We start from the raw sequence: 27,702 nt of genomic DNA on the forward strand, positions 1-27,702 counted from the left end.
TAATCTTACCTCTTTTGGGAGTTCACATATCATGAACCAGGTAGAAACAGAGAAACAGCGAAAGCTCGCAGTTTTTTCCGCTCTTCGGCTCGTTCTGCACCAGGCCTAAAACAACTCTACTAGAGTAGTACTGGGACCAACACAGAGGAATCAAAATGGCGGACAACAGCAACGCGGATTTGAAACGAAAGCGGGCGAAAGGATTTTATGTCGGAAATAAAAAGAAGGTCAGTCATTTTGTACGTATAACTTTAACTTACTCGTTTTTGTTACTGAACTGAACCAATTTTTCTCATGAATTTTGTCAGAAACGAGGTCAAGAGCTCCTCGCTCCGGGGATGAGAGGTGTTCTTGTTACATGTAACGAACGAGAGAAATTATGCATAAGAGAAGCTTACAACGTCCTCAATGAAGTAAGATTTCACGTTTTGCAGCGTAAGTGCATGCATGCTTGGTCAATGATCTCGGTTTTTACGCCAGTGATCATTTTGTAAATGTAAAAGCTTACAATTCAAGTTAGTATATCCCTAAGGTGCAGGATATGAAAGTGAAGAATGATCATCGCAGTAAATTTTCCAATTTAAGCAATTGGAAAGAAGAAGCCTGAAAAAATCAGGGTTTCAACGGGATTAGAACCCGTGACCACCACAATACCGCTGCGATGCTCTACCAACTGAGCTATGAAGCCACACATTGGGAGCGAGGTCAATTAATTGAGTTCATATCTTCCCGTGAGGAGTGAAATGATGTGAAGTATATATAAAATAGTTCATATTTGAACTGTGGTTGTAGATGAAATTGAAGAATGGCTTCATAACTCAGTTGGTAGAGCATTGCACCGGTATCATGGAGGTCACGGGTTCAAATCCCCTTGAAGCCCTGATTTTTGCAGGCTTCTTCTTTCCAATTGCTTAAATTGGAAAATTTACTGCGATGATCATTCTTCACTTTCATCTACAACCGCAGTTCAAATATGAATTATTTCATATATACTTCACATTGTGCAGGGATATGTTTTGTGTACAGGGAGACTGCAATGAATTTAAATGTGTTATAAGTGAATAAAGATGGTAAATTTTAAGCTCCAATCATGGACAAAAGGGTTGACACATTTGAGCAAAACAAACACTCTCTATCGGTATCCTTCTGTAATTTCAAAAAACATCTTTTTTGTTGATAGCCAAACCCCCCTCTTCCCTTTTTCAATGTTGAAATACGCTCCGTGGACACTGTCCCATGGTTACAACATTGAAAAGGGGAGAGGGGGTCGAAATGTGAAATTGGAGATTGAAAAAACATGCGTTCAACGAAACAGGTCTTGTTCGGGGAGTGTCTCAACTGCTTTTGTCCATGATTGTCGGTAGTGAAATGTGAAAGTGAACTGATCAACATGACGCAAGCGTGGATCACATTGTTAATTTTTTTCCTGTCATAAATTGGCTTAGAAGTGGGTTTGTTTATGCCACTGGGTCTTTGAATCAGCTTATGTGCCATCTACAAAACATTCATAAAAAATCTGCTGGTAGTGTGAACCCTGATATCATAATTTTGTGCTGAAAAATGACCAAGTCAGTTGGAAAAGACATCTGATTTCAATGTAATGGTTCCTAGGGCTGTCAATAAGGACCGTAACCCACAACACCTGGCACAGCTGCGTATGTTTGATGGACTCTAGCCTTGATGTTACAGTTGAATTTGCCTGTAGTTGATACAATTTAGCCATAATGTAACAAGTTTGTCATGGGTGTGGAGAAATTCCTGCTCGTCAACAGATTTTAACTTTTGTTATAATTTCTTCAATTTTTTGTGATAAGTGTACATGCATATTAAAGATCATTCACTTTGCGCCACGTTAAATATGAAGAGGTCCTCAAGGAAATCAAATTAATTCGTTCCGATACATCGACAGGACCTGACCAAATACCAGCTAAGTTCCTAAAGCCTGTAGCCGACCTGATTGCAGGACCTTTGACAGACGTGATAAATTCCTGTATTGCCACATCAACATTTCCCGACGCTTGGAAAGTTGCGAGGATAACCCCAATCCTTAAGACCAGTGGCTCTACCTTCAGTGTATCAGACATGAGACCGATATCAATACTTCCGGTCCTTTCAAAAGTTTTTGAAAGGACCGGAAGTATCGATCATCGATTACATTGATTCTCACTGCCTGTTAAAAGAGAATATCTCAGGCTTCAGGAAAGGACACTCAACGACTACTGTTCTATTAGGGATCAGAGATGACATTATTCGCGCCATGAAGCGAGGAGAAGTTACCCTCATGGTACTAGCCGATTTCTCTAAGGCGTTTGATACCATCAAGTACAAGACTGTTCTTGAAAAGCTCAGCCTGTTGGGCTTTTCCAAGGAATATCTTAAATGGACGATCCAATATCTTACAGGAAGGAAACACTTTGTGCAAGTCGACGACAAAACGTCAGAACTTTGTAGGGTGAGTTTCGGCGTACCTCAAGGTTCTATCATGGGGCCACTCATTTTCAATCTCTACGTGGCTGACCTTCAGTCATATGTACGCGGAGTTAAATGTCATCAATATGCTGATGATACCACATTGTACACACAGTGTAAACCAGCAGATCTTCAATCAACTCTAACTGAACTTTCTGCAAGTATAGGCAAATTGGAAGCGTGGTCACATGAAGCAAGCTTAGTCATTAATCCTTCCAAGACTAAGCTGATGTTATTATCTACTCCGCAGTTATCAAAGGTCCATCATTTAAACACTGAAAAGTTCGACATCACAATCAACAGCATCCCCTTGGAACGAGTGACCACCACTAAATTATTGGGGTCTCACATCCATGAGCATCTGAACTGGGAAGGAAATGTCAGACAAGTAGCAGCGTCCTGCTATGCTACTCTAACAACCCTAAGGAAGTTAAAGAACATCCTGCCTTTCCATATCAAAAAGAATTTGGCACAGGCACCGGTTCTAAGCAAGCTATATTATAATGACATAGTATACCACTCACTCCCAGATTATTTAATGAAACGTCTCCAGAGAGTACAAAAGGCTACAGCTAGTTTTGTGCTTGGTAAATTTGTGTCATCCGAAGACATCCTTACGAAACTCAAATGGCTTCCCGTAAAGGAACAACGCGAATGGAACCTACTTAAGGCAACTCACAAAGCCCTTCACAACCCATATTGGCCAAGTTATCTGAAACTTAATGTATTTCAACACGAAAGATGCTTAAGATCTAGTAACAGCATTCAGTTAGAGAGATCTTTAATTAATAATACTCTACAGGACCAGACTGCAAGTTTATTTAACACGTTGCCCAGCAACGTGAGGTGCTGCCAAGACTATATTAAATTTTGTAAAGACACCAAAAACATCATTTTTAAGAGAGCTTTAGTACACCTGGCATAATTTTAATTATTTATTTATTCATTTATTTATTTTAGCATATCTTAAAACACAATTTTATCTCGTTTACATATAGATATAAATTCTTAGATATCTTTTAATCTTTTACAATTGTAATTTAGTTAGCATCGGGCAGGCGAAGAGCCACCCTGTGGATATACTGCCCGAAATGCCATTATTATTATTATTATTATTATTATTATTATTATTATTATTATTGTAATGTATTTGTTTTCATTTCAGGTTTTGTGTTCAGTTGATTGCAAAACTTTTGCAATAAAAGAAAGAATAAGAAAAATAAGTTTACTAACATGTACATTTAACTGCATCTAATGAAACTTTTTAATAAACCACACTAGAAAGATTACTGAAAAACATAATTAACCAAGAGTGTGGTCTTTTCTGTTTAGTATGCAGATCAACTCTATGGTCCTGAGCACAACCAACAAGAAGATGATACAGGCAATGAAAGTGATACTGAGGACATTGAAGAGGCTCTGGCAAAGGAAGTCAAGGAACTACAGGAGACAAAGCAGGAAAAGAGATTCCAGTCTGTCCTCAGTGGAGCAACTAACGTCATCTTCATTAAAACTAACCTTCCTGATTCTAATGATCCCACAGATTTGGTTCATACCATTTTAACAGATATGCTGAAAACTGGATGCAAAAAGACCAGGTTAGACCAACACTGAAAAAAGGATGTTTATCAATATTTATTGGTATTTCTTCATCACTGTGGGTAGCTTGTTTAGTTTTCTTACTGTTGTGAGTAGTTTTTTTGCATAATTAAGTTAATTGTTTTTCTGCTTTTTTTGCTTGCTAATCTGGCGAAATAAAATGGTTGGTTGTTGTTGTGCTATAAAACTGACACCCAAATTAGTGTTCCAGCTCATTCAACTTGATTTTGTTGACTAAGAGCAAGAAAAGTATAAAAAGTGTGAAAACTATGAAACAGTCAACACATGTGTAAGGAAAAAATATCACTAATTTTACCATTATTATTATTTTTTTCATTTTTTCACACTTTCTTTTCATATTTATTTTTCATCATACACTTTTACATAATTTAAGTGTTTTTAGTTTTTGGAAACCAAAAGCTCTACAACTTTGCAAACATTTCTCAACCATAAAAGGCTTTTACGCAAGATGATTTATAATCCTGGATACTTCTCCTATCTTATTGAATAATATTTCTGGTCTAAATATTTTTTATGTCAGAATACGTGCCAAATAAGTTTTCCAAATTTTACAAGAATTAAAATTCACCAATTCTGGTATTTCCAAAACTATCACAAAACTAAAAAGGCTGCTGCAAGAATTTATTGTTTATTATCATTTTCATGAATTACAGACATTGTCAAAGGTTTCTTCCTATTGCTGGGTCCTGCCATGCCAATATGGCTGATTTAGAAAAACTTGCTGAGCAAATGTTTCAGTCAACATTCTTTGCTGAAGAAGCTCAACCATCAACGGTAGGAGAGGAATATAACTTTTGATAATTACTTCATCCACAGTTGCTTACAGACTTTATATGACATATAAATACCCTTCACTGTGTGCCTCTCTCTGAGTGCTTAGACTATGACACCAACTCGGCAAAATGCTGGTGGATGGGGAGGGGGAGGGGATTAATCTTGCAATTATCTAGAGAGTTCTATCCAAGGGGATTTGTAACACCCCTAGCTGCTTCAAGCTACAGTCCTAAACTTAACTACTGTAAATCCTTGAATTAGTGCCCAAGGCACTTATTTCAAATTTAGATGAAGATGCACGGTACTTATTTGAGGGAGGGGCTTAATCGAGGGGGTGCTTATTTAATTTTTCCCAAATCGTGGTCAGATATGATCATTTTTTTGTAATATATGTATGTGTCAGTCCCTCAGAAGTCGGAAAAAGAAGAAAAAGAAAAAAGAGTTATGTCATATAATCCCTTTAGCCAGTTTAGGCCTGCTGCACAAGGTTGGTTGGGCTTAAGGCAATGAATCAGCAGATCTTCACTGCCATCTGTTCTGTTGCAATGGTCAATGAGCAGTGCTTGAATGAGTCGATAATCACTTGCTTGTGATTGAATACAACCAAAACTATACATCCTTTGTTGCTCAGCATTCTGCCATAAAACAGGGGGTAGGGGGGTCTCTTTTTAAATTTTGGCCAATAGGATGGGCACTTATGTGAAGGGGTGCTTATTTGAGGGAAGGCACTAATATTCGAGCATTTACGGTGTAAGCTCCAGTGGCCAGTGTGGACGAATTCTTTATTGTTGCCTGCTGTAAGAGCAGACTTTTTTCTTAGAATTTGAAACTTTTTCTCATTTCAGTTTTGTGTGATGTATAAATCCAGGAACAACAGTAGCATCCAGCGAGATGACACAATTGCTAAACTTGCTGCCATGGTAATGAATGCTGGAAAGGGACACACTGTAAACCTGAATAAGCCCGACTTGGCTATTTGTGTTGAGATCATTAAGGTAAAAAACAATCTCTGACCTTGTTTTGGGTAATTAGAGTCAAACCTCCAATTTACCAACCACCTGTTGAGTGGCCACTTGTTAATCAGCCATTGATTTTGTCAAAATCACCAAATTGTTATCAGTAATAAAAATACTTTAAATAGTGGGTCATTATAACCTCTCTGTATTGGTTGATCCCACAATAATGGTATCACACAAATGCCGTATAATTGGTAGACAAGTTGCAGTCTGACATCCTTTTTATGGAACAAGTTATCGTAGCAACAATACTATCTGTCAAAAAACACCCATAAATTTTTAGCTTTAAGTGCTTATAGCTAAAAAACGAGCTTGATGACCCACATTTTGTATTATCGAATTGTGATAAGCATGATGAGATGATTCTGTGAAGAGGGTTCAGGCAAAAGGTGAAGTCTGAATACGAGCAAAGTGGCCCATCATGATGGAGCTTATCATGGTTTCTGTAGCTTGAAGTAGCCAGGAGTATTTCCACTCCCCCTGGATGGGATGGTAGTCCATTGCAGGATAATACCCCCAGCGTTAAGGTCACCGGTACCCATATATACACCTGGGTGGAGAGAGGCACTGCAAGAGTAAGCCCAAGTCAAGAACACAACACAATGTCCCCATCCAGGTTTTGAATCCGGACTGCTCGATCTGAACACAAGCACACTAACCATGAAGCCACCACGCTTCCCATGGAGAGGGTTCAGAGCCATCTTAAATTTTCTAAAACTTGACATTCTCCCTCGCTTTCCATTTAAAGTAGAATATCATATATTATTGTATTTTATCATTGGCCCTTTTAGAATGTCTGCTGCTTGAGTGTGGTTAAAGATTTGTTCAAGTTGAGGAAATACAACATTCATGAAGTGAACAAGCAAATCATCCAATCTCAGTCCAATCTCAACAGTGCAGAGCAAGAGGATGAAAAGGCCAATGACCGAAGTGTTGAAAAAACAAATGACAATAGTCAAGACATACCTGAAACAGATGTAAGTCATACTGGTGATAAAGTGGTTAACGATACAGTTGTTGAAGATAAAGTTGTTCACAACACAGTTGTTCAAGATACAGTCACAGCAAATCCAAATATCATTATAAAGGAAAACCAAGGGTAATCTTTCATGGAGATTATAAAATGAGACCAACAGAGTGTTGTTGATTCACTCATTAAGGAGGTAAGGAATGACTTCAGTATGGAAAAAAACTACGGTGACATGAATGAGAATGTTAACTGTGATATCTACATCAACTGTAATTACCACTGTCAGTGATGTTTGTTGTAACATGATTGAGCACAGTGGTAAAGGTGTTCATACCTATTTGCACACATTTACTAATATTGACCTCCAATAATGAACTTCGAAGACCTCAAAAATATGACATCAGCTTTTACACTGTAGCTTACAAAAAACTTATTATAAAAATACCACAGCTTGGGTTTTCAAGTTGGACCTGACCTCTGCTTGGCAGTCACCCTTAATTTTACTCAGTCTATAATAAATTATTACAACAGCTAAATTAGACTCCATTCAATACATTACATAAACTTGCATTAAATGATACAGGAAATGCTTGTCTTATCTCAGGCATACCATACCTACCTAGGTACCTGTATCTCTCCATGCTCCATGCCGTAAGGCACATAAGCCTTTGACATTCCCCTTACATCCACATTGATTTGCCGTTAGAGCTCTGACAGTTGTCCATGACTGCCACCCAGCTGTGCACCTTTCTTCCTCAACCATTCTCCTCTAGTCTCCATGATAGGACTGGACCTCCTAAACACCAGGCAGGTGCTCTGTCCACAGAGCTAAAGATAGACTCATGGTGAGCAATGCCTGTTATTGGGTTCATGTGGACATGTATGGGTTTTACATACTGCTACAATCAGCATTGTTGAGAGCATATTGAATGGTGAATAAACATGGTAAATTTCAAGTTCAGTTAGTAGTCAAATGAGAAACATGCAACATTTGTCATGTCTCGAGCATGTTATATCAAGTCCCTGAAAGGATTCAAACCCGTTACCTCCCAAACACTAGGCAAAGAAATGTACTCATGAAGTCGACTTGTGGCAAGTCTAGATAGAGAACGGACTATGTTGTTACTGGAACCGTGAATCAACAAATGTAATCAAAACTCAACCGACAAAACATAGATGTTCCCCCACTTAACATCCCAGGGTGATTCAAAGTCATGTTTGTGAAGAGAATAAATAATAAATATTGTCCATGTTATGCAACAAAAGCAATTATTAACACGTTATCTCCGATCCCAACAAAACGGGTAACATTTGTGTTGATTTACATGGTCCAGATTCATAAGCTATTGAGAAACCAAACTGTCTCATTTGCACAAGTCTGTCTACAGACATTTATTTTTTTTGCTATGAGTTATTTTTCTTCAAGCATGCAAGCAATGCGAGCATGTTTAGGAGCCCCAACCCCCCCACCCTCTGCATTTTGGCTCGTCCATATCCCATGCACGGGGTTAATATTTTGCTAAGCTCGTGATCTCAGTGAACTCAAGACAAAATTGAAGATCTATGGACAGACTGTGTTTGCACGTGCTTTGCGATGATGTCATTTGTTTTCACTCCTGCTGCAGGGAGGCCAACTTGGAGTCCAAACTCCATCCCATCTCAACTGTTAAACAGGTGAATGTTAAGCTTGGTAGGGATATGAAAAAGATGCAATTTTAATCATCAAGTTCATTGTTGCATGCCTGTGACATGGTCAACATTGCCTCTTTCTCAGTTCTTCTGAGCTTCAAATTCACCATCTCTGTGCATTTCTACTACTGAACAGGTAATTCACACACCATTTTATATTAACTGTTTATTTCTCTTCAAAAACAACATTCCTTACCACACCAATACTGAAAGAGGTGAAGGAACAATATCATATACAATATCAATAATAATTATTATCAGCCACAGGGCGCATACACACAACATGTGCCCTAGACTTCTTAGCTCATCAATCTTTAGGCAGAGCTTATGATCATTCAAAGTAAATAATTATGATAAACCACAAGAAAATTCAAAATCAATAATTGATACCAATAAATTAAGAAATTGATTCTGAAGATGACTTCTGCTCAAGTTTGTTGAAACGTCAGTCACCAACAACAGTTTTTTTCAGAACTACCCTCACATAGAGATACACACTATACGAACAATTCATTGAATGATGTGAAAATTGAGACCAATCAATAGATCGCACAAATCAACCTCATCAGTTGCCTATGGATTGTTTTTTGACAAACAGTTAATATTGATTGCTATTGATTGTCATTAGCTGTTTTACCAATAATTGGTTTTTCAATTATCGATACCCTGGAAAAATTATGTGAAATATCATCTGAAACAATGTTGAAACCACTGGGCTTTGATTGGTCATGTGTACATCAAATTCAAATTCTCTTTTTTTCACTCTCTTAGAAAATTGTTACTAATGATTACAGGTAAAAAAAATGTATAACATTAAGGGAAAGTGTTGATGTAAAACACATTCAAGTGTTACCTGACACTGAGTATAACATAAATTAAAGTATTTACTTCATGGTCAATACTAACACTTATCACACCAAAATACAGGTTACAAGAATCTTTTGATACAAAAGATTACATTTCGTGAAGACAGAAAACTCTCACACAGGTGATCGCACTGAAAATTTGAAAACTTCTACACAATACTCTGGGGCGGATCTAGAAACTTAAAAAAAAAATGAGACATTACAACACGCCAACTAGGCCTCAGAATGTCGGAAATCCCATTTCTGAGGACCTCAAAATTTTTTAAAAATTGTCTGGGGAGAATGCTCCCACACTGCCCTACAGGGGACTGCCTTCTCCAGTCCCTATATCGAGCCCAGATACTGTGTCCTTTTAAGGTACTTCCTAATGTTCAAAATAAGACTTGTGTTATAAACTAATACTTGGTATGTTTCATATCAATTGCATGAAAATCAAAATGCGAATCAATGGCATTTTATGCAAGAATCATTAAAATCAATCAGTGCATTATTTTGTTCTTTCCAATGACCCTGCCTGCGTAAACTACATGTAAGACTACATTATGGATTAATGACCAGTAAAAATTTTGCACAAATCATTGCATATAACATCAACTTTACCTTAAAACAATATCTTGGAAATTTATGCAGAATGTCAACTATGAACTGATACTTAGCCGATGAGATTTTATGGCAAGTTGGCTTAAGTCAGGTGATACAGTGGTGTGTATTTCACAAGATTTAGGAGGACTGTGTTATTATTCAACTGATTAACGGTGATAATGCTGGCCTTTCAAAAATATTGGAGGAATGCATATTGTAGCATATCTCAAATCTGTTATAATTCTAGATAGCAGATAACAAGGACTTACAGATGCTGATGTTATTTTGAATTTCTCTGTAATAATATTTTCATTGACTGTTTTTGGGTTGTTGTTGTTGTTGTTGTTGCTTGTGTTGATCAGCATTATGGTTACTTTGCCATTTGTTTTTCGCAAATTATCAATGGTAACTAAAACTTACTCTATCATGAAGATAACTAGTTACTGACGGAATGAATCCAATGCTGTATCACATGTAACAGTGACAGGCCAATTAAGTAAATTCTAACAGCATAAATGCAAGTTAATGTTATTTAGAAAAGAATGCAAATTGATCAAATGAAATAAATTTCTAAAAAGGACATTACTTAACCACCAAACTATGCCACAGCTAGTGTATGTATTTTTCTCTTTTTCTTTGTTTTAGGAAGACACATTTCAAGACATTGTTTTCCTCAAATAAATAATCACTTCATTGTTTTTATTTTTTTCTGAGACATTTTACTCAACTAGAGTATCCTAAATGACTGTACTCTTTGTTGAAGATAATGGAATTTGTTAACATAATTTAGCTACAGTGAAGTTGTGCTTTTGGTCCTCTTCACTTCTGTAACTTTTGCTAACATTGTTGTTATGTAATAACACTAAACCTCCTAAGCTTCCACAAGCCCTTATTGTGCAGAAAACAACCTTTTTGAGGATTTTGTGCCCCATGAAAACTATGAAGTTCCCTTCTACCACTAATTATAAACCAATATTATAATATTATTATAATTATTCTTGAACTACAGTCTAACATTTTTGAAAACAAATTTCTACTTTAATGAATTTGTAAGTCTTTCCAACAAGCTTCAAAAAGAATTTCAAGGTCCTGATTTATGTTTCTGTGTTACAATTTTCCGTGATATAGTGATGCAAAGAGAGGATGGTAAAGGGTTTAGTCACGACAAGTGATGAGAGAAAAAATTGTGTCACATTTTCAAGTTTCAGTCTTGCATTTCAAAAGTAAAAATGTCTTACGCCCACAAAGAAAAATGTTAGGCTCGCCTTCTCTCAAAGCCTTGCATTTGCTGTTCACCTCCCCCCTTCTATAGCAGATTGCTCATCGTTTTTGGGTGAGTCACTGAAGGCACTAAGACACAAATTGGTACAATGTGAACTCTAAAGAACTACACTGAACCAAATAACATATTAATTACTTGGAAATATATTACACACCTTTCTTTTTAAAATAATGATAATAACTAATTTTCTAAATTTTTTAAGACTCTCAAACCATGAACAGTTGACATTTTTTTGTACATTTTTTTGGCTACCACAGAATGAAGGCTCTGCATATAATGTCCAAGATTAGTATTTTTTTTAGCGTAAAAATAGCTAGTCATGTAAATAAACTGTAAAGCGTTCACAGTTTGAGTGTCATTGCTGCAATTTCAACTTTAATATTTTAGTTTTCACACCATGGGTACAAGATCATGCCACCAACTGGCCTACATGTGGTTTACAACCAAGGGTTTGTAGTTCCTCAACTACTGGCATTTGAAATCTGTATATATAATGTTCTGCACACCACACCAGCTCCATGTCACTCATTTTCAGAGCACAGGAACATTTTCCTTCTTGTTTGAAACATTTGGAGAACTAAATTGTGAGTTTTCTTTATCACCGTCATGAAATTCTTGAAAATACTCATGTTGAAGGGCCGCTATTGCACCAATTCTTCTCTGAGGGCTAAAAATGAGCATTTGCTGAAACAAAAGAGAGAACTTGCTTATTAGATAAATAAACCTTGGTTAATGTTCTTACTAGTTACATACTGCAAATAATAGGGGTCTCCAAGGGTTTAAGCACTTATTAAAACAGTTTCCCATTTAAGTGTATTAACAACCAGTTACAACTTGTGTCACTACTGTTTTTCCTCGTGCAAACAAAAAGACATTGCAGTGCTCCATCTATGCCAACTTGCCTGGATTATCAATCCATTTGGGATTTATTTGGACGTAAGAGTCTTGGAGAGTCATAGAAACATCTGAAAAAAATATCTCTAGGCCTGGAAAAGTCATTGGCTCATGCATGAAAACAATCATCAAATTTCCGAAATTATTATAACATACACAGTGCAAACCAAAATAGAAGGTGAATTATTCAGATAAAAGACAAAAAACTTGCGCAAAATTGTAAATCTCATAGATCTGCCCTTTCTCTCCATTCTGTGCACGAAAACACATAAAACTAACGGTATTCCATGTACCCTGTATGTGTTTCTGGTGTACATTTTTTAGTTTCATACCTTGAGTAAATGAGTTCCACTTGAGCACATCTCTGGTACTAACTCCACCAGGGAAAATGAAACATATCTTGGGAATGATGATCGTGGAAGCGAAACACTTGACGGCCAATCACTTTGTGAAGGAGTACCTATAATACTAGAAAACAGGAAAGAATGCATCAATATCCAGTTGTAAAGTAGAGATCCTATAACAACATGCATTTATTAGAGGAATTCTGAGTCTGTCTTTGTACAGTAGTTTAAAGGCTGGGGAGGGTGCCGATTTGTTTACAGTAGATGGGAAAATTACTAGAGAACTTTTTTACTTTATGGCATTGTGTTTCTCTACAAATATTTGCATCATTCATTGGTTGGTACCTTTAATTTGGCTAGTGATCAATTGATAGAGATGTTGAGTCACTGATTAACACATGATTAAATAATAAAAACAAAACCTTGGATCCATCTTTATAAATCACTTGCTAGATGAGAAGTATTGGTGACCAATTTCTTTATAGACCTTTGCATAAGTGGCACCTAAATTTGAATAACAATGCTTTATACATCCCAAGCCTCATACTGATGTTTCCAGACAAAGGACTTTTCACATGAATGTGAGGCTTAGGATGTATAAGGATTGTTATTCAAATATCCACGCCATTTATGCAAAAGCCTATAGAGCTTAACACTTAAGCTTAACAAGCAAGAAAGGCAAACCAAGTCCAGTGAGCTTGCTTGGTGTGCAGTCTTTGGTATTACGGAGATTTAATGTGTTTTGTCTTGGATTGGCTTGATGTTTTTGCACAGTTTTGAATAGTAGAATAGAAATTAAAACTATGCAAGCAAATGGTTGTTACAAAGTTTTTTAGGCAGCGTTTATTGCTGGTTGGAGTAGGAGGCTGGCTTTGCCATCTTTCTCTGAAGACCTTCAAGAGTTAAAGTTTAGCAGAGTACCTGGCCAAGATCATGAGGTAACTAGTGATTTTTGCCAGCTGACAGCTACTTTTGACAATCCTGCAAAGCGCAGTTAATTCCTTTTACATTATGAGGATATGATATGGAGTAGGTAAAAAGGTAAAGTCTGCATACAAGCCAAGTGGCCCTGCCATCAGGCCAGTGCTTAACTTCGGTTTCTGTGGCATGAAGCAACCAGGAGTATTTCTACTCCCCTTCGCTGGGATGCTAGTCCATCGCAGGATAACTCCCAGCAGTACCCATTTATACACCTGGATGGCATGAGGTACTGTGGGAGTAAGTTGTCTTGCCCAAGAACACAACACAATGTCCCTGGCCAGGACTCAAACCTGGATCGCATGATCCGGAGGTGAAAACAACTCAGTCTGTAAAAGCATGGAAACACCCTTAGAATTTTTATCTTGGAGTCATTGGTTTACCTAAATATTTTATGCAGCTGATCCACATCTGATTTTCCTTCAAACAGTGGTTTTCTGTTATAAAGTTCTGCCATGATACACCCAACGCTCCAAATGTCCACGGCTGTGGCATAACTGGAGTGAAGGAGAACTTCTGGAGCTCGGTACCACAATGTTACAACCTACAACAGATCATAGAAGAAACTTATATAGAAGAAGAACTCAATGTTCTTTACATGGTTCTGATAGTTAATTTGTATTCTACTCTTGGGAATGAAAGGGCTTGATTTTTTTTTTAATTTAGATTTTTATCTTTTGTTAATTATAGTGTCCTGCAGTTACTTTTTTTCCTTAATCTGGTGGTTTTCCTTTTATGGGACACTGATAGAGCTCTCTTGTGAACCATCCAGGCAAATGGCTTTTTCAATTTTTTCTTGAATTTTTTTAAATTTATTTATCTAATATATATATATATATATATTTTTCATTTTCATCACGATCACTCTTGTTCCTGACTTGTGAATACATTTATATCTTGTTATTGAATTATAATGAATTAAGGTTGTCTCCAAATGCAAGTGCAAATTAAAGATTCACACCTCAAGTGAAATTTGAAATTTTCTTAAAATTCTATGAGCCTTTCTGGACCAATGAATCAGCCATGTCCATGATCTGAAAGAGTTGATGATAGTGTCTTTGATTTGCTTGTTGAACTTGTATGTGTATAAAGTTTAAAAATGTTCTGGTTTTGATTACCAACACTTGTTTAGTTTATTTATAGCATTTACAGGTGAAAGAGTCTTCAGGTAAAAGACAAGTTCATGATATCGAACCAGCTTTCTTCTTCTCTCCAACTTACCACTGACGTCAAAGCCATGGCATCGCGGTATATCCTTGCCAGACCAAAGTCAGCAATCTTCACTTGGCCTGTTTTAGAGACCAGGATATTCTGTGGTTTTAAGTCTCGATGAACTATGCGATGGGAGTGCAAGAAATCGACACCATTCAACAGTTGATGTGTGATGTCCTGATAAATCAAAAGAGTTTAGTCACTGCCTAGTACTCAAGGTCAATCAAGTAAGCTCATAAGCTAATGAATTTATTAGATTAAGTTCTCAGAGAACAATGTGATTTCTTCTGGTTATAAAAACCCAATACTGTAGAGATACTTTACAGAGAGCTTATGCTAAGCAGCTTTTCATCAGCATTTGGCAACTGCAGGGCTTGTTAAGTGGGATATCCTGTTCAGAGTGCTTTATCATGTAGTATTCATTCATTGTTTTGAGTTAGATGTAATCCCTACCCCCCCTCCAGACATCATTAGGTCCTCAGAAAACAGGATCTTTGGACAAACTGATGCCCAGCATGGATAAAAACAGTAGTAACTTGACATTATATTATATGACAGAATTAAGGTTTGGAATTACATCTTTGAACAATAAACAGCAGTCATCATTCAGTCAGAGTAATTTTTTGAGTAGAGACATGTTAAAACATGTTAATTTTAAGGGTCCACGTGGCATATGATAAATTGATAGGTGTTAAGATTGACACTTTCAAGATTCACACTCTTGAGTTAACCAATAGCCTCTCTGAAATCACTCAACTCTGTTTTAATTCTCATAATTAATGGAGAGTGAAAAGAAAAGAACTTTTTCCATACGTGTATTCATTTGAAAGGAACGTGGTTCCAGTAACTAAATCTCAAAGAATGTGACCTTTTAAGTGATCATGCTGTGCTGAGAACAGAGTGAAATTTGCAGGTAATATCCAGAGTATTATGAAGAGGGCCAATGTTATTACACCTACCACAAAATATCTAATGAACCATTTTGTATATTTTTGGTTCCAAAAGCTGGATTTGCATAAATTGCAGTCTAAACATTGAAGACATCTCTATCCTGATTAGAATTTTGAAGGAATTGGTGTTCATGCATGTACAATGAATTAAGCTCTGGATTGTTCATCAAGGGTATTGATGAAAATGAAAGTCATGTAGTTTGAGTGCAAAACAGAAGCAAAACAAAAAAGTGGGTGATTTAGGTTCCTTAGAAATGAAACACTTCGAGTGGTTTTTAGGCACTCAACAGTATATCTATTTTGACAGTTCAGGTGTTAATTGCCTTGTTCAGATCAAGTGATGTTCCCTGGAGCATGAATTTTCCTTTAGCTATAGCTTTCCCGAGGGAGTGAAATATGTCTTGATTTGCATGTGATTAATAATAATTTTATGCATCTTAACAGTTACACACCTTGATTTTCCACTCTGGCAGTCCCGGTTGAGGGCAGTTCTCGAGGTAAACACTGAGATCCTGCTCAATGTGCTCGAATACAAGTGAGAGGTGGGTCTCTTGACGCAATGGGGATGTCGTGTGAAACACATCTAGTAGCCTGTGGAAAAATTCAAGAGAAATCTGCGTGAAAAACCATTAATTTTTCAACTTAATTATAATCTCAAATTAATTATTCCCTCAAGATAATACACTAGGCTTTTAACCCAATCACTACCAGAGAGTCGCACCTCAATACAACTAATGAGGTTCTAGATGTCTTGTCCATGAAAATCAAGGGTGTGACCATTCAATTAAAAGTTCCCTGTCTTGAGTAGTACTTTCATTTGGTTTAATTTGTTTCACAGTGTAATTTCAGCCTACGAAATGGAATTTTGGGTGTGTTCCATTTTCAATCTGTGGGACTCCATGAGAGGGATAAGAATAAATGAATATTCACAACAGTCTAGTTAAAGATGTTAAGCTTAAGAATGCCTTAAGGGTGAATGAGAAAAATACAGCAAACAGGGAACCAAACCTAACTAGAAGACAAAAGAGTTATCCTTGTTTGGTATCAAAAATTCCATGGTACACAATTGTTGCAGTGAAAGTTGAAACTGGAATTTTAGATACGTATATGCAAAGAAGTACCATATTTCTTCAATTAAGTGCCCAGCCTCAAATAAGTGCCCACCTCGCATAAGCACCCACTCTTAAGATCCAACAATTCAATAAGCACCCTTGGTGTGATATCAAATAAATATGGTATATGCACTACGTGTGCCCAAGGAAATTTGAGTTGTTTTAGTCTGAAATAGTTATTTTTCTATTCCTTCAGACAAAAAAAAAGAGCCTCAAGAGTCAATGGATTTCATCAAGAGCAATCACATACATACATGAACTTATTCACATCTGAAATAGGAGATAGATTTTAAGGATTTAGTTCATAATGGGCCGCCAATTTTAGAGTTCATCTCTTCAACATGCTATAGAAAAGTGGAGATTTTGGTTAACAAATAGAGAAGCTTATAAGGTCATTTATTGCATTGCAAGAAAACACAATAGGTATTTGGGGAACACAGGAGAAATGTAGAAAATGTGAACAGCATGTGCAGGTGACTGCTTTTTACATTTCCCAAGTGTTCACAAATTCCCAGAGTGTTTTATAAGAATATTATACATGCTTTAGGCTTCTTCATATATGTTGTGTCATAGATTTAACACATGCATAATAATAAAGAAACTTTTCTGTTTTTTATTCTAATAAAGCAGCTTTTTAGTGAAATATTGAAGTGTGTGCAGAACCCAATGTGTATAATTATAACCTGAAGGGTGAAAGTTCTGAGAACCAGGTAACACACCAAAAATTTGAGTACTTTCCACTACAGTTTGGAGAATTTAGTGAAACATCATGTTTAAGAGTTTCATTCTTTTTAGTACCTGTTTGCTTGACAGTGTATCAATTTTGTAAAGAGAAATTTGAAGGAAGTTTTTTTCACTAGCGCGCAAGCATTAGCTTAAGCAAAATACACAGACACATCAAGGTGTTGTTAAGTAGGGTCATTTCTTGGGAAATTTGCCTAACAAAAGGTGCTAATTATCAAGTCAGCTTATGTTATGTTTTTGCCCTCATGGAAATCAACCTTAATTGGTCAGCTTGGAAATTGAAGTGTTCTGCACTGTGAATTACTTGGGCCCATTAACTGTATGCACAAGAATTGGGACAATCAAACCTTAATTTTTCTATCCGAACTAGCTCAATCAAGTTTTTATCTAAGTCTTCTTAAAACATAACAAAAAATGACAAGTGTGTTGTTTCAGTGGAGGAAATGTCAAGAGAAAAAAGAAGAGGCATACAGACAAATGATGTGACTTTTTAGATTGAATGAACACCCTCTGATCACATAAGTCATTTTCCTGATGGCAGGGAGGGTTGAATTATTAGAAGGTCGTGCTCTTGGGACCGAGGTAAGTGTGAAAATCACGTACACGGTTGCTGCCTAATTAAACCACTGGAGATCCATTGTCGAGGGCCGATTTATACATGCAGTTTTACAACACGCAATCCGTAATGAGACTTTGACAGTCGCGAATGGAATGAAAAATGAAAATAATGTTGATCAGAAGGTGGAACAAGAGAGATTGGGGAAAACACTCTAAGAATTAAGAGATCCTTAACATCAAGGAACAAGCAGAAATGATAGTATGACCCTTTTTGAATTAATACTCATTTGTTGAACCATTTACAGCATACACTGCAGCTTAATGTTGAGTATTATTCTCGCGGTAAACCAAAAAGAGTCCTTCCCATTTCTTTCATTTACTTTCGAGAGCAATGAGAGAACTTTATCGACGGGCCGGATTTGTTTAAAATTCAACAAAGGATTTTGTTGGTACAGTCTAAAATAAACAAAAGCGCGCTGTTTCTTTTGAAGTCGTAATCAATGGTGATTTTTGTATTTCAAGCAGAAGCTTGTGAATTATGCATCTACCAAGGCATGAATCGTCGGCAATAAACTTGTGAAATCGAAAGCGATCGCATTTAGGTCCTCGTATTATCGCATGATTTCCCAAGCATATGTGTATAACAAAGTATTTATTAGTCAAAACAAATTATTGATCAAATTTCTTATTGTCAACCTTCGAGTCCCAGAACTTTAAGAAAGAATGTGTACTTAATGAAATGCGCTCTTATCGAACTGTCTGACTATCACATGAATTCGGCCGCCCTTGACAAAGAATACGTAACGCTCACTTTTTTCAAGCTGAGAAACAGGTCAAAGTTTTATGGTAATCCCACAAGAATGTAAATCCGTGATTAAATGCTCCACTCGCTGTGTTTGTTCGTTTTCACATCGAGATAAAACGCAGCGTTGAAAGGTCGACTCGGACATCAGTCAATCGTATTTCAGAAACTTGAGACGTCAAGTTAAGGTAAACAGGGCTTCCAGAAACGACATCAGCAGTTGGTGCGGTGTAATGGAAGGTGTAAATGTTACGTAAACATCGCCCTTTCTGAGTCCTGTTGATTTTCAGCGCGAATAATGCACTCTCGAGGTTTTGCGGCAACAAAAAATGGAGTTACTTTCAAAGACGGGATTTAAATTTACCCTCGACATCGCGGGAAGTCGTTCAGCCAATCACATTGCTACTCGGCCGGTAAAACCTACTTCCGGTGAAAGCAAAACATACACAAACTTCCTTTGCAGCCGATATGAAAATCTTGGGCCGCCGTGTCAGGCTTTCGACCTCGTCGGAATTTTTTTTGACATTCTCGCGTATCCAATGCTAACCAGATGGACACAGGACAGAGTAAAACATCAGAATACAACCAAATGAACAGTGATTTATTCCGTGAAGATTTTAATTGTTATCTATTGAAGCGCTAAAGCCTTTAATTATGCGGTATATAAACATGTTTCGGCGGTTAAATTAATTTCTATCCTGGAACCTGCAGAAGATCTTGCAGAATGCGGCTGTATTTCGCGCAATAAAAAATGAACTTGACTAGAAGCCCGAGAGGCTGGAGTGTGTTCAACGGGACACAATTGAATTGTGAAATTACAGGTTTGGTAGCTCTCGGAATGTTATAATTAAACAAAAGATGAATTTTAATACGTCTTTGCTGAGGGCCAAATTTAACGAATATAAATCCCTCTTTTAATTTTTTCTTTTAGCTAAGTTTAATCATTTAGGCCTCTCGTGTTTGGAGGGGAAATCTTGGCGCGGATAAATAAAAATAAAATAAAACAAAAATATTCGCGTTGATATCTGGTACAATGAGGGAAGGGTTACGGTTTCGCAAGGTTCTCGGGAGTTTGTGTAGCAACCCACAGACACACCAAAAATTCTGGATCTCCAAAATAACACTTTATATTTATCGCCCATACTTCAAACAGGTCAAACAAACCGTTTAGCTTACCTGACGATGTTTTCATGCGAGAAATTGTCGATCTGCTTGAGGAGGGCTATTTCACGGATTGTGGAGAGTGGCATTCCTTCTTCGCTGTTTACAATTCTGACTCTCTTCAATGCCACGAAACGGCCTTCGTTCTGAAGATCGCGAGCCTTATACACGGTGCCATACGCTCCATTCCCGATCTCAGCCACCTCTTCGTACTTCTGAGCCATGGCTCCGATTTCAAAGCAGTTCAGTAGCCGAGGTTCACTGTCTCAATCTCGAGGCTTTGCTCATTTTAGCGTGACATGGCGAAGCATCCAGGGCTTGACATCCAAGAATCTTTCCCTTCTTATCGCGTTGGCCAACTTGTAAGGATTGCCACCAAATCCTATGAATCTGCTCCTCAATTTTCCATGGAAGTTGCCCTTCACAATTGGGGTCCTACGAGCTAAACACACAATCGGATCGTCCGCTAAAAGAGTTTAGAGATTCGATAATGCTTCATAAATGGAAAGTAAATATTCAACTTCAATTCCGCTCTGGTCTCGGAGGAATTAGAAGTCGCATACGGTTTCAATTCAATTGGGTATTTATGTAAAACAATGCTAAAATAGCTGGGTTATCACTTTTTTTTTTCCCCCTAAATCAGTTCACCAGAACGCGATCTACTCGCTGGTAAGATGCGCGACTTACTTTGATCACGAACACTAAGCGGAGATTTGAATGAATGAAAAAGTCACATGAAGACTTCAAAATAAAGGTTGCAAGGTTCGCTGCTTTAACCACGTGCGCGCGTCTATGCCTATTTATTTCCTGTTGCTCAAGCGACGCTTGTGATTGGTTGCCGAGGGCTTTGCAGTCTGTGTATCGGAATGCGGGATCTATTCATTGGCTGGCATTGTCACGCCCTCGCTGATAGTGGCCAATGGAGGCAATTAGAGAAACCTAAAAATACAATTTTCTGCATGGAAAAAGAAAAGAAGCTCGGAGACCACCTACTGGATAGAAACGGAAAGCAATGATTACCCAAAGAACTAATGTTGTTTTCTAGCACATGGTGCACCATCTGCGACCCATCTCATATTTCACTCTGCACACAAAAAAATGGTCACAAACTTCTAAGAGCGTTGTGTACATTCAAAGAACTACTCAGCAACAACAATACAACAGAATCTCGAAGGCACCGGAATTCAGCGGGACATGTTGACTCGAGTCGATCACAAGAGCCATCAACATCCCAAAGAGGTGGAGTCCTCGACAACATTTTCTAGATCTTATCTAATTGACTTTGTCCGTTGTCGAGGCAACCGAAGAATCGATTACAATATCGGAAATTGAGCGACAGATGTCTTTGGTACTCATTCATTGGCAAAGCGAGGCTTTGCCAACGTTTAAATGTCCCTAATCAAACTGTTTACGAGCGAAATGCTGACAAACAAGCCACAAGGTGGAACGGTCCAATTGTTTCTCACAAGTTACCTGCCCGTCACGGTTTGGAGTTTTTCACATTCGGTAATTAGGAGCTGATTGATTTAATTTCATCAATATTTAAGCCGCTCGTTAAAATTCCCTCGTGGACGGAACATATTTCGGTATTACAGTCCCCGAATTGCACGCTCACGCGAAATCTTGAGCTATTCAGGTAAAGTGATCTGCTTCAGAAATACTCCCGCATCAGCCCTGATGAAATCAGACTTTAATTAAATAATCATCATTCTTTTCTCTCTTGTTGTGCATTTTTTTGTGTGACTTCCCACTGAAAAACCTACGTCATTATTCACACGAGGCTTTTGAACGGAGCCGACACTGAGCACAGAAACCATTGACCTTCTACAGGTTGAATTTCACTTTCTTATACTCCCGTTGCCTTTCTCAAGGTAAACAGCTTTAGTTCCAGTTACAATATCCCGAGGACAAGAGAAGAAATTCATCGACTATCTCTGATCTTGATTGAGCAACAAATTCTCAAAAGTTAAAGTAGAAGAAAAGTATGACAAAGAGTAAGAGGAATTCGTCTTTGGAGCTTTTTATTGGAATAGTCAGGAATGGTTTTAAGTGCAAAACCCACATAAGTCAATTAGCAAGCATTTCTTGCTCTGTCACTCATTATAGCAATTTTAACAAGTCACGCGGCTTATGATAAGTGTGGGCGCGTTAGGGTGAAGGTAAACTATCTTAAATTATCTTATACACGTCAACGAGTCACATGAAGGCCAGCAGACGACCGCTATGAAAACGAAACACGTGCTCTGTCAAGGAACAAATAAGAAAGGAGATAATAGTCATTTACTATAGTAATCCAGTAAGCAAGCAAGAAAGCAGAGCGACATGCTACAGGCAGGTTAAAGCTATAATTCTGAGGAAGGCATCAAGCAGCGCAGGTATGTAGGTAGGTAGGTTGATAGCTAGGCAGGCAGGCTTAACTAAAAAAATATATAAAACAGTAATGTTACTAAATATAAAGTTGGTAAAGTGAACAAGGAAAAAGTCAGCGCCTTGTTGAAAAAATCCAGAGAGGAGCTTATTAATGCGTTAAACGGTAATACCTTTTTTAAAGTGATAACCAGTTCTGTTATGTGCTGTAGCTCGTCAACCTACAATGACAATAAAGTTTTAGTCAAAGTAATACCGCGTTAACTCATGGTTATTAATTGTTCTCTATAAATAAACCTTAAGGTTCTAAGGTTTACAGACTTAGAAACACATGTGAAGTGGGAACCCACTTTGTCTTTATTGTAAAAACAATTGCGACTTCTAGTTTTCTCTTCAAGTTAGTTTAACTAAACACGGAGCATGCCGGAATGTTGAAAGTTTTACTACAAAATGCGTGTTAAAATTTTGAATAGCTAAATAAGTCAACGAAAAGAAAGTTATCGTAGAAGAAAAAGCACTCGTCGTTCGTTCAAATGGTTTTAATCACACTGATCAATGAACCTATTTACAAAATTATTTAATTGATCACGAGGTGTAAATGTCAATCAAACGTTCGAAATCAATTCTCTGGAATGTAATTACGTAACTCGATGACAAACGAAACTTTCGTGACAAAAATATCTATCGGCCAATGAGGAAACTCATTTTGAAGTAATGAGAGCATAATCGCAGAGCCAAGAATATTAAATATTTACAACTTCGATTCTAAATTGGTCTACATACGCTCTTCAGTAGGCCGGTTTGTAACACCCAGAGTAGCGTCTTTGCAGCAAGCTACCCTGCCTAAATAGTCGTTTAAAATGTGTATTCCATTCGTAATTTTCTTGATAATATGGTTATGGTGATCGCATCCCTGCTTGGTAGTAACTGATTACTTCTACTCATATTCTGCTTGTTGGAATGATATTTCCATGATTAAGCGAGTTTCATAGACTGCAATTTTTAGTTCATGAAGAAACAATTATCGTCTTACAATCTAAGTAACTTATTAATTTTATCCACTTATTAAATAGGTTTAGCTATTTAGATGATCCAAACTCCATCAGTCTACACATTACCTGTAAATTTGCCTTTAATTTGTTATATATGTTACCCATGCTAAATTTAGTATTTGCTTTTTTAATCACCTTTTAAAAATAAATTTGTGCAGGCTAGAAATAAAATGTCGTCTTACGTTTAAATATGTCTCAGGCACCACTGATCTGGGAAAGCTGCACTCTGGTATTAGTTTGATTATCGTTTGCAAGTAACTGACCCCAGATTGCTTAACCTTACCTGTTCATTTACTGGCGGATGCCGTTTTCGATTCAGTTATTTTGGGGAAAAAAAAACTAACTTCTTGTTCTGTTGCTACATGATGCTCACTAAAGCTGACAGCCAAAAAAATGTCCTGTTCTAATCGAAATTCCGGTAAGCTTAGCTAACAAGATGATAATGTGTTTGCAAAAGTTGAAGCGATCGATGACAGCGGGAAAAGGTAAATATTTACCACCGAAAAAACTCTTTCGGTTTCGAAAATTGTAAGCAGATTAATATAGCAACCCGGCTCTCGATCTAATTCAACCCAGCACCAATTAACTGTTACACTCCGCTATTTCCGAAAATTTGGAGGTACATAAAGACAAAATCCCCTTAGCTGATTGTATTCTTTGTTCTCATCAGTTGATCGATACTGTAAGGAGAAGCTAGTTCTTGACACATCTGAGGGTCTTGCTCTTGCAAGTGAAGGGTTGTAAATTCTTAGAAATAGAAACTGATATACGATATCTTGAAACTTCGAAAAGAAATCGAAAGCAAATACCACAAATTTTCACTGATGATATCGCTATGCACGAGACAGGCCTCTGTGCATATTCTTACACAGGATATAGAAATATTCTATTGATGCGTCCATTTAGAGCAGTAACAAAAGCTAATATGTCTTTTACATATCTTTGGAGAATCCACATCGATATTCTCCTATATTCTCCTTGTGAACACATTGTCAAGCAAACAGGTAAAGAGAATAGACAAATTCATCAATGCTATTTTGATACATCTTTGATTTGCAACACTTGACTTTACTTCTTTGCGTTATATTCTTCATTACATAATATTTAAAGGTGAAGGACGGATCTCGATTTTCTTTGCATGATTAATTTCATTTCACTTTCGTATTTTGATCAGGGTTTTATGGTTCAGATTTCAAGGGCTAAGCGGAAATTCATTACTAAAAGAACCAAAACATGTCCCATAGCCGGTCATATCCATTCAGCTGGCTTTTCGAGACTGACGATGGCTGACTAATACTCTTCTTTCGCGACTTGTTGCTCTGTTTTTGTAATCGTTGTCCTTAACGCTTCTAAAAGTCAATGTCAAACACAGGTGTAGATCTATGTTACTGTTGCCCATCCCTGACTGTCATTTTTAGCATTTTACGCCCCATAAAGGCATGTTTTACTTTCGTTTGTTGTTTCTAATGCTCTTAAATCAATGAACGACATAAAGGAAATTTGGTTAGTGTCGTAATTTTAGCCTCGACTGGCAACAATATTGATTCACAACGTCAATTACGTTGAGTGCCTTGAAAAAATATGATGGCAATCTCTTTTCCGGTCCTCCAGAACAGAACATTTACGCAAAACAAAACGGGCCTTGTCTGGCTCCCGAAGTTTGTATGTAGCAAGCATGCAGGTCGCTGGGATAACAAACATCAGATATCAGAGGAGATTTGCATGTGTTTGCACCACTCGGGTTTGAGTAAGCTATTGCCTTTGGTAGCAAATTTTTGCTCAATTTATCTTTGTTACATGGAATTTCGTTCCGCCCCTTACATCCTAAATTGATTTCAAAGATCTCCTTTTTGACACACCCACGACGGAAGCAAGGTTACTATACCATAAGCTACCATGAAAACAATTTATAAGGAGCTCTTTTTTAGAAAAACAAAAAGATAAATGACCAAAAGAGGCGTAAAACTTCTTGAACTAAACTGTCTCGTGTTCTTTAGTAGTTCTCACCCAAAGACATCTTGCCCAGTTGGTGGATCGGAGATGGGATGAGAATATGCCCCCGAAAAATGACAAGATCGTCAATATCTTTCAACGAGTCCAAAAGCATAATTTTGATCAACTCTTTAAAGCACCGCTTGTTATGTCTTGAATCAATAAAGGTTTAAAAACACAGGTCTAAATGGTAAAACATGTTTTGTTTATTGTTAAACTAAGCAGGAGTTATACAATTCTTTGCTTCGCGGAAAAGATCTATCTGAGGAGAAATATTGCTGGAATGATAATGCGGCAGTGTTCACACGTTAGAATTTTTAACGATGAAGAAATTACTGCTAACGAGTTTCCCTTCTGTTTTGGTAGCTCTCCAATAAAACTGATGAAATCACACAAACGATAAAATTCCCAGCAGCGCATATTTGATAGGTCAAAGTATTCACATAGTGTTTCACTCTACAAATGACTTATGATGCCTTGTTAGCGATAATTATGCAGAGAAAACCGTAAAATGTTGTATTGATATCCTACACAGATACCGAACCGAGCCTAAGAACGTAACAGTCTACCTCTCGTAGCACGTTTTTTTCCTCGTATTTTTATTATTATTATTATTTTTTTTGATTCAGTACTCGTGGTCTCCGTAATCATGAGGTCTCAAAGTCCCCGGCAGTCGATTGTGTTGCAACGTGTTTCAGTCGTCGTGGTATTGCCTGATATAGCCCCAGACTGGCGGCTTTACCACCTGTTCTGTGAATGCATCGGTGGCGTCATACAATACTGACCACTTAGCATAAAACCTCAAAGTAAACAACGTGTGGTCCCGATCTTTCGATGCACCTGGGGGAACGGAAATTGGTTTTAAAACACCGGCAGTTGGAAAAATCGAGAGTTAATTTCCGCCTACATTTTAGTTTGCCAAGGGAGCAAACAATTGCTTCGGCAAAAGAGGGTTCGAAAAATCGGTCGGGACTGCACTTTGTGACTTCGTGACGAACAGCAAAAAACGTTGAAAGTAACGGACGGTTGTGCAGTGAAGTAACACTTAGCTGTACTGAGAGGTCCGCTACAAAGAATGCAAAGACAATTAGGCCTGAGGAGCCACTCGGGACCCTATTAAATACATTACTTTAGTGATAATACCGGTGAATGACTCCACATGCTGTATTTCGGTTCACATTCAGTGCGATTACAGACCGCCTGGGCCGGGTTCTTACCGGTATTACCAGCTTGTAGGTTCAGAATCAGTGTCGGAACTTTCTGAGCTTTAAAGCTTTGTAGATAAACGTTTCTGAGTGCTAGAGGCAGGATTGTTTGGCGCCTGAAAGTTAAAGCAGTTGGAAAACCTCTCGGTACTAAACTATCGACATTCAAGGAGCTGAGAGTAGGCAATGAGAGGGCAAATAGCTATTGAGCGGCCATCCCTCGTGAAGGTTTTCACTGCAGCTGCTGTTTTAAACGACGCATAACATCGAATAACAACTTCCAGATATTAGCCCTGATTTCACATGTAAATTCTCTTTACTAGTCTTACTTCATTTCACATATTACTGCCTAGTCTGGAGAATTGAATTGGTAATCAGTTCCTTCAGACATCAGTGTTTGTTTGCGTGCGTGTCCGTTCATATCTGTGGCGTAGTAGCTAATCTATATCATTGATATGAAATTAAATATTGTTATCATTATTTGGACTGAAACCAGCGAATTACGCTCAGTTATTTATAATCATGTCTTGGCCTCTTCGTGGGAGTGAAGTTAAGTATTTCAAAAAAAGATTTTTTTCATTGCAATTACGTCAGAAGAGCTGGCAAGCTTTGATAATTGAGAACGGATTTAACAATATACCTACTCCCGTGATGTAGAGCAAATATCTCGAGAAGTAAGGGTCTAAAACCCACGTGGAAAATCCTATCTTTGGGAAGTTTTATGTTGAGTCCGTGTTCAAATTCCATGATTTTGTTCCCCTTAATCTGCCCTCGTCTGTCCCTTCGTCTCTGTTCTCTTGTTAAAGGTCGTTTACACGAGAGGATCGATTCACTCTACTGTGTTATCAGTTCTTTGCAGTCATACACCATTTAATGCTTTTTTCACTTCAATAGTGCCGCGTATATAGCTGCTCACCTCTACAGGGAGCGCAATTCTACAGCTGCACAGTCATGTAAAGGAAAAGAGAGCCCTCCCCAGACTTTTACTTTCCAGGACAAGGAACAGCTAAGATACCGTGCACCGCACGAGGAAACGTTTAGTACCAATTTACCGCCAAGTCGG

The 27,702-nt window shown here is 37.6% G+C and overlaps 2 protein-coding genes across 8 annotated transcripts in view; one reads left to right on the forward strand and one right to left on the reverse strand.

The window, feature by feature from the left end:
• LOC110069649 (THUMP domain-containing protein 1-like) lies at window positions 1-17,401 on the forward strand. 3 transcript variants are annotated; one of them, XM_089284403.1, is made up of 9 exons: window positions 1-227; window positions 309-413; window positions 3,802-4,067; window positions 4,743-4,863; window positions 5,709-5,858; window positions 6,671-7,042; window positions 14,628-14,923; window positions 16,091-16,188; window positions 16,955-17,401. In XM_089284403.1, the coding sequence occupies exons 1-6, from the start codon at window positions 156-158 to the stop codon at window positions 6,980-6,982; spliced, it is 1,026 nt and encodes a 341-aa protein (XP_089140529.1). In that variant the 5' UTR covers window positions 1-155; the 3' UTR covers window positions 6,983-7,042; window positions 14,628-14,923; window positions 16,091-16,188; window positions 16,955-17,401. The 3 variants fall into 3 exon arrangements, with proteins under 3 accessions (XP_089140529.1, XP_089140528.1, XP_089140530.1); XM_089284402.1 differs by having other exon boundaries at window positions 6,671-14,923; XM_089284404.1 differs by having other exon boundaries at window positions 6,671-14,923; window positions 16,091-16,143.
• LOC110069644 (cyclin-dependent kinase 6-like) overlaps window positions 8,690-27,702 on the reverse strand; it is a 23,976-nt gene continuing 4,963 nt past the window's right edge. For 2 of the 5 annotated variants that reach the window (XM_020777172.2, XM_020777170.2), the window contains exons 2-8: window positions 22,564-22,611; window positions 20,039-20,465; window positions 16,099-16,237; window positions 14,706-14,873; window positions 13,868-14,028; window positions 12,495-12,630; window positions 8,690-11,952 (exon numbers count right to left, since the gene is read on the reverse strand). In XM_020777172.2, the coding sequence (XP_020632831.2) occupies window positions 11,800-11,952; window positions 12,495-12,630; window positions 13,868-14,028; window positions 14,706-14,873; window positions 16,099-16,237; window positions 20,039-20,247 (966 nt within the window). In that variant the 5' untranslated portion in view covers window positions 20,248-20,465; window positions 22,564-22,611 and the 3' untranslated portion in view covers window positions 8,690-11,799. Of the gene's footprint in view, window positions 11,953-12,494; window positions 12,631-13,867; window positions 14,029-14,705; window positions 14,874-16,098; window positions 16,238-20,038; window positions 20,466-20,710; window positions 21,062-22,563; window positions 22,612-27,702 lie in introns of those variants that run through there. The other 3 variants (XM_020777174.2, XM_020777173.2, XM_020777171.2) reach the window with 2 other exon arrangements.

The sequence above is a fragment of the Orbicella faveolata genome, unplaced genomic scaffold (genome assembly GCF_042242905.1).
Source record: "Orbicella faveolata isolate gen_17 unplaced genomic scaffold, um_ofav_v1 contig_13, whole genome shotgun sequence".
Lineage (NCBI taxonomy): Eukaryota > Metazoa > Cnidaria > Anthozoa > Scleractinia > Merulinidae > Orbicella > Orbicella faveolata.

Excerpts from the sequence above, each read along its gene's own strand:
- LOC110069649 (XM_089284402.1), top strand. The coding sequence starts at position 156 with ATGGCGGACAACAGCAACGCGGATTTGAAACGAAAGCGGGCGAAAGGA. Across the intron at positions 228-308 it reads ATGTCGGAAATAAAAAGAAG|AAACGAGGTCAAGAGCTCCT; the intron begins GTCAGTCATTTT and ends GAATTTTGTCAG. Across the intron at positions 4,068-4,742 it reads ACTGGATGCAAAAAGACCAG|ACATTGTCAAAGGTTTCTTC; the intron begins GTTAGACCAACA and ends CATGAATTACAG.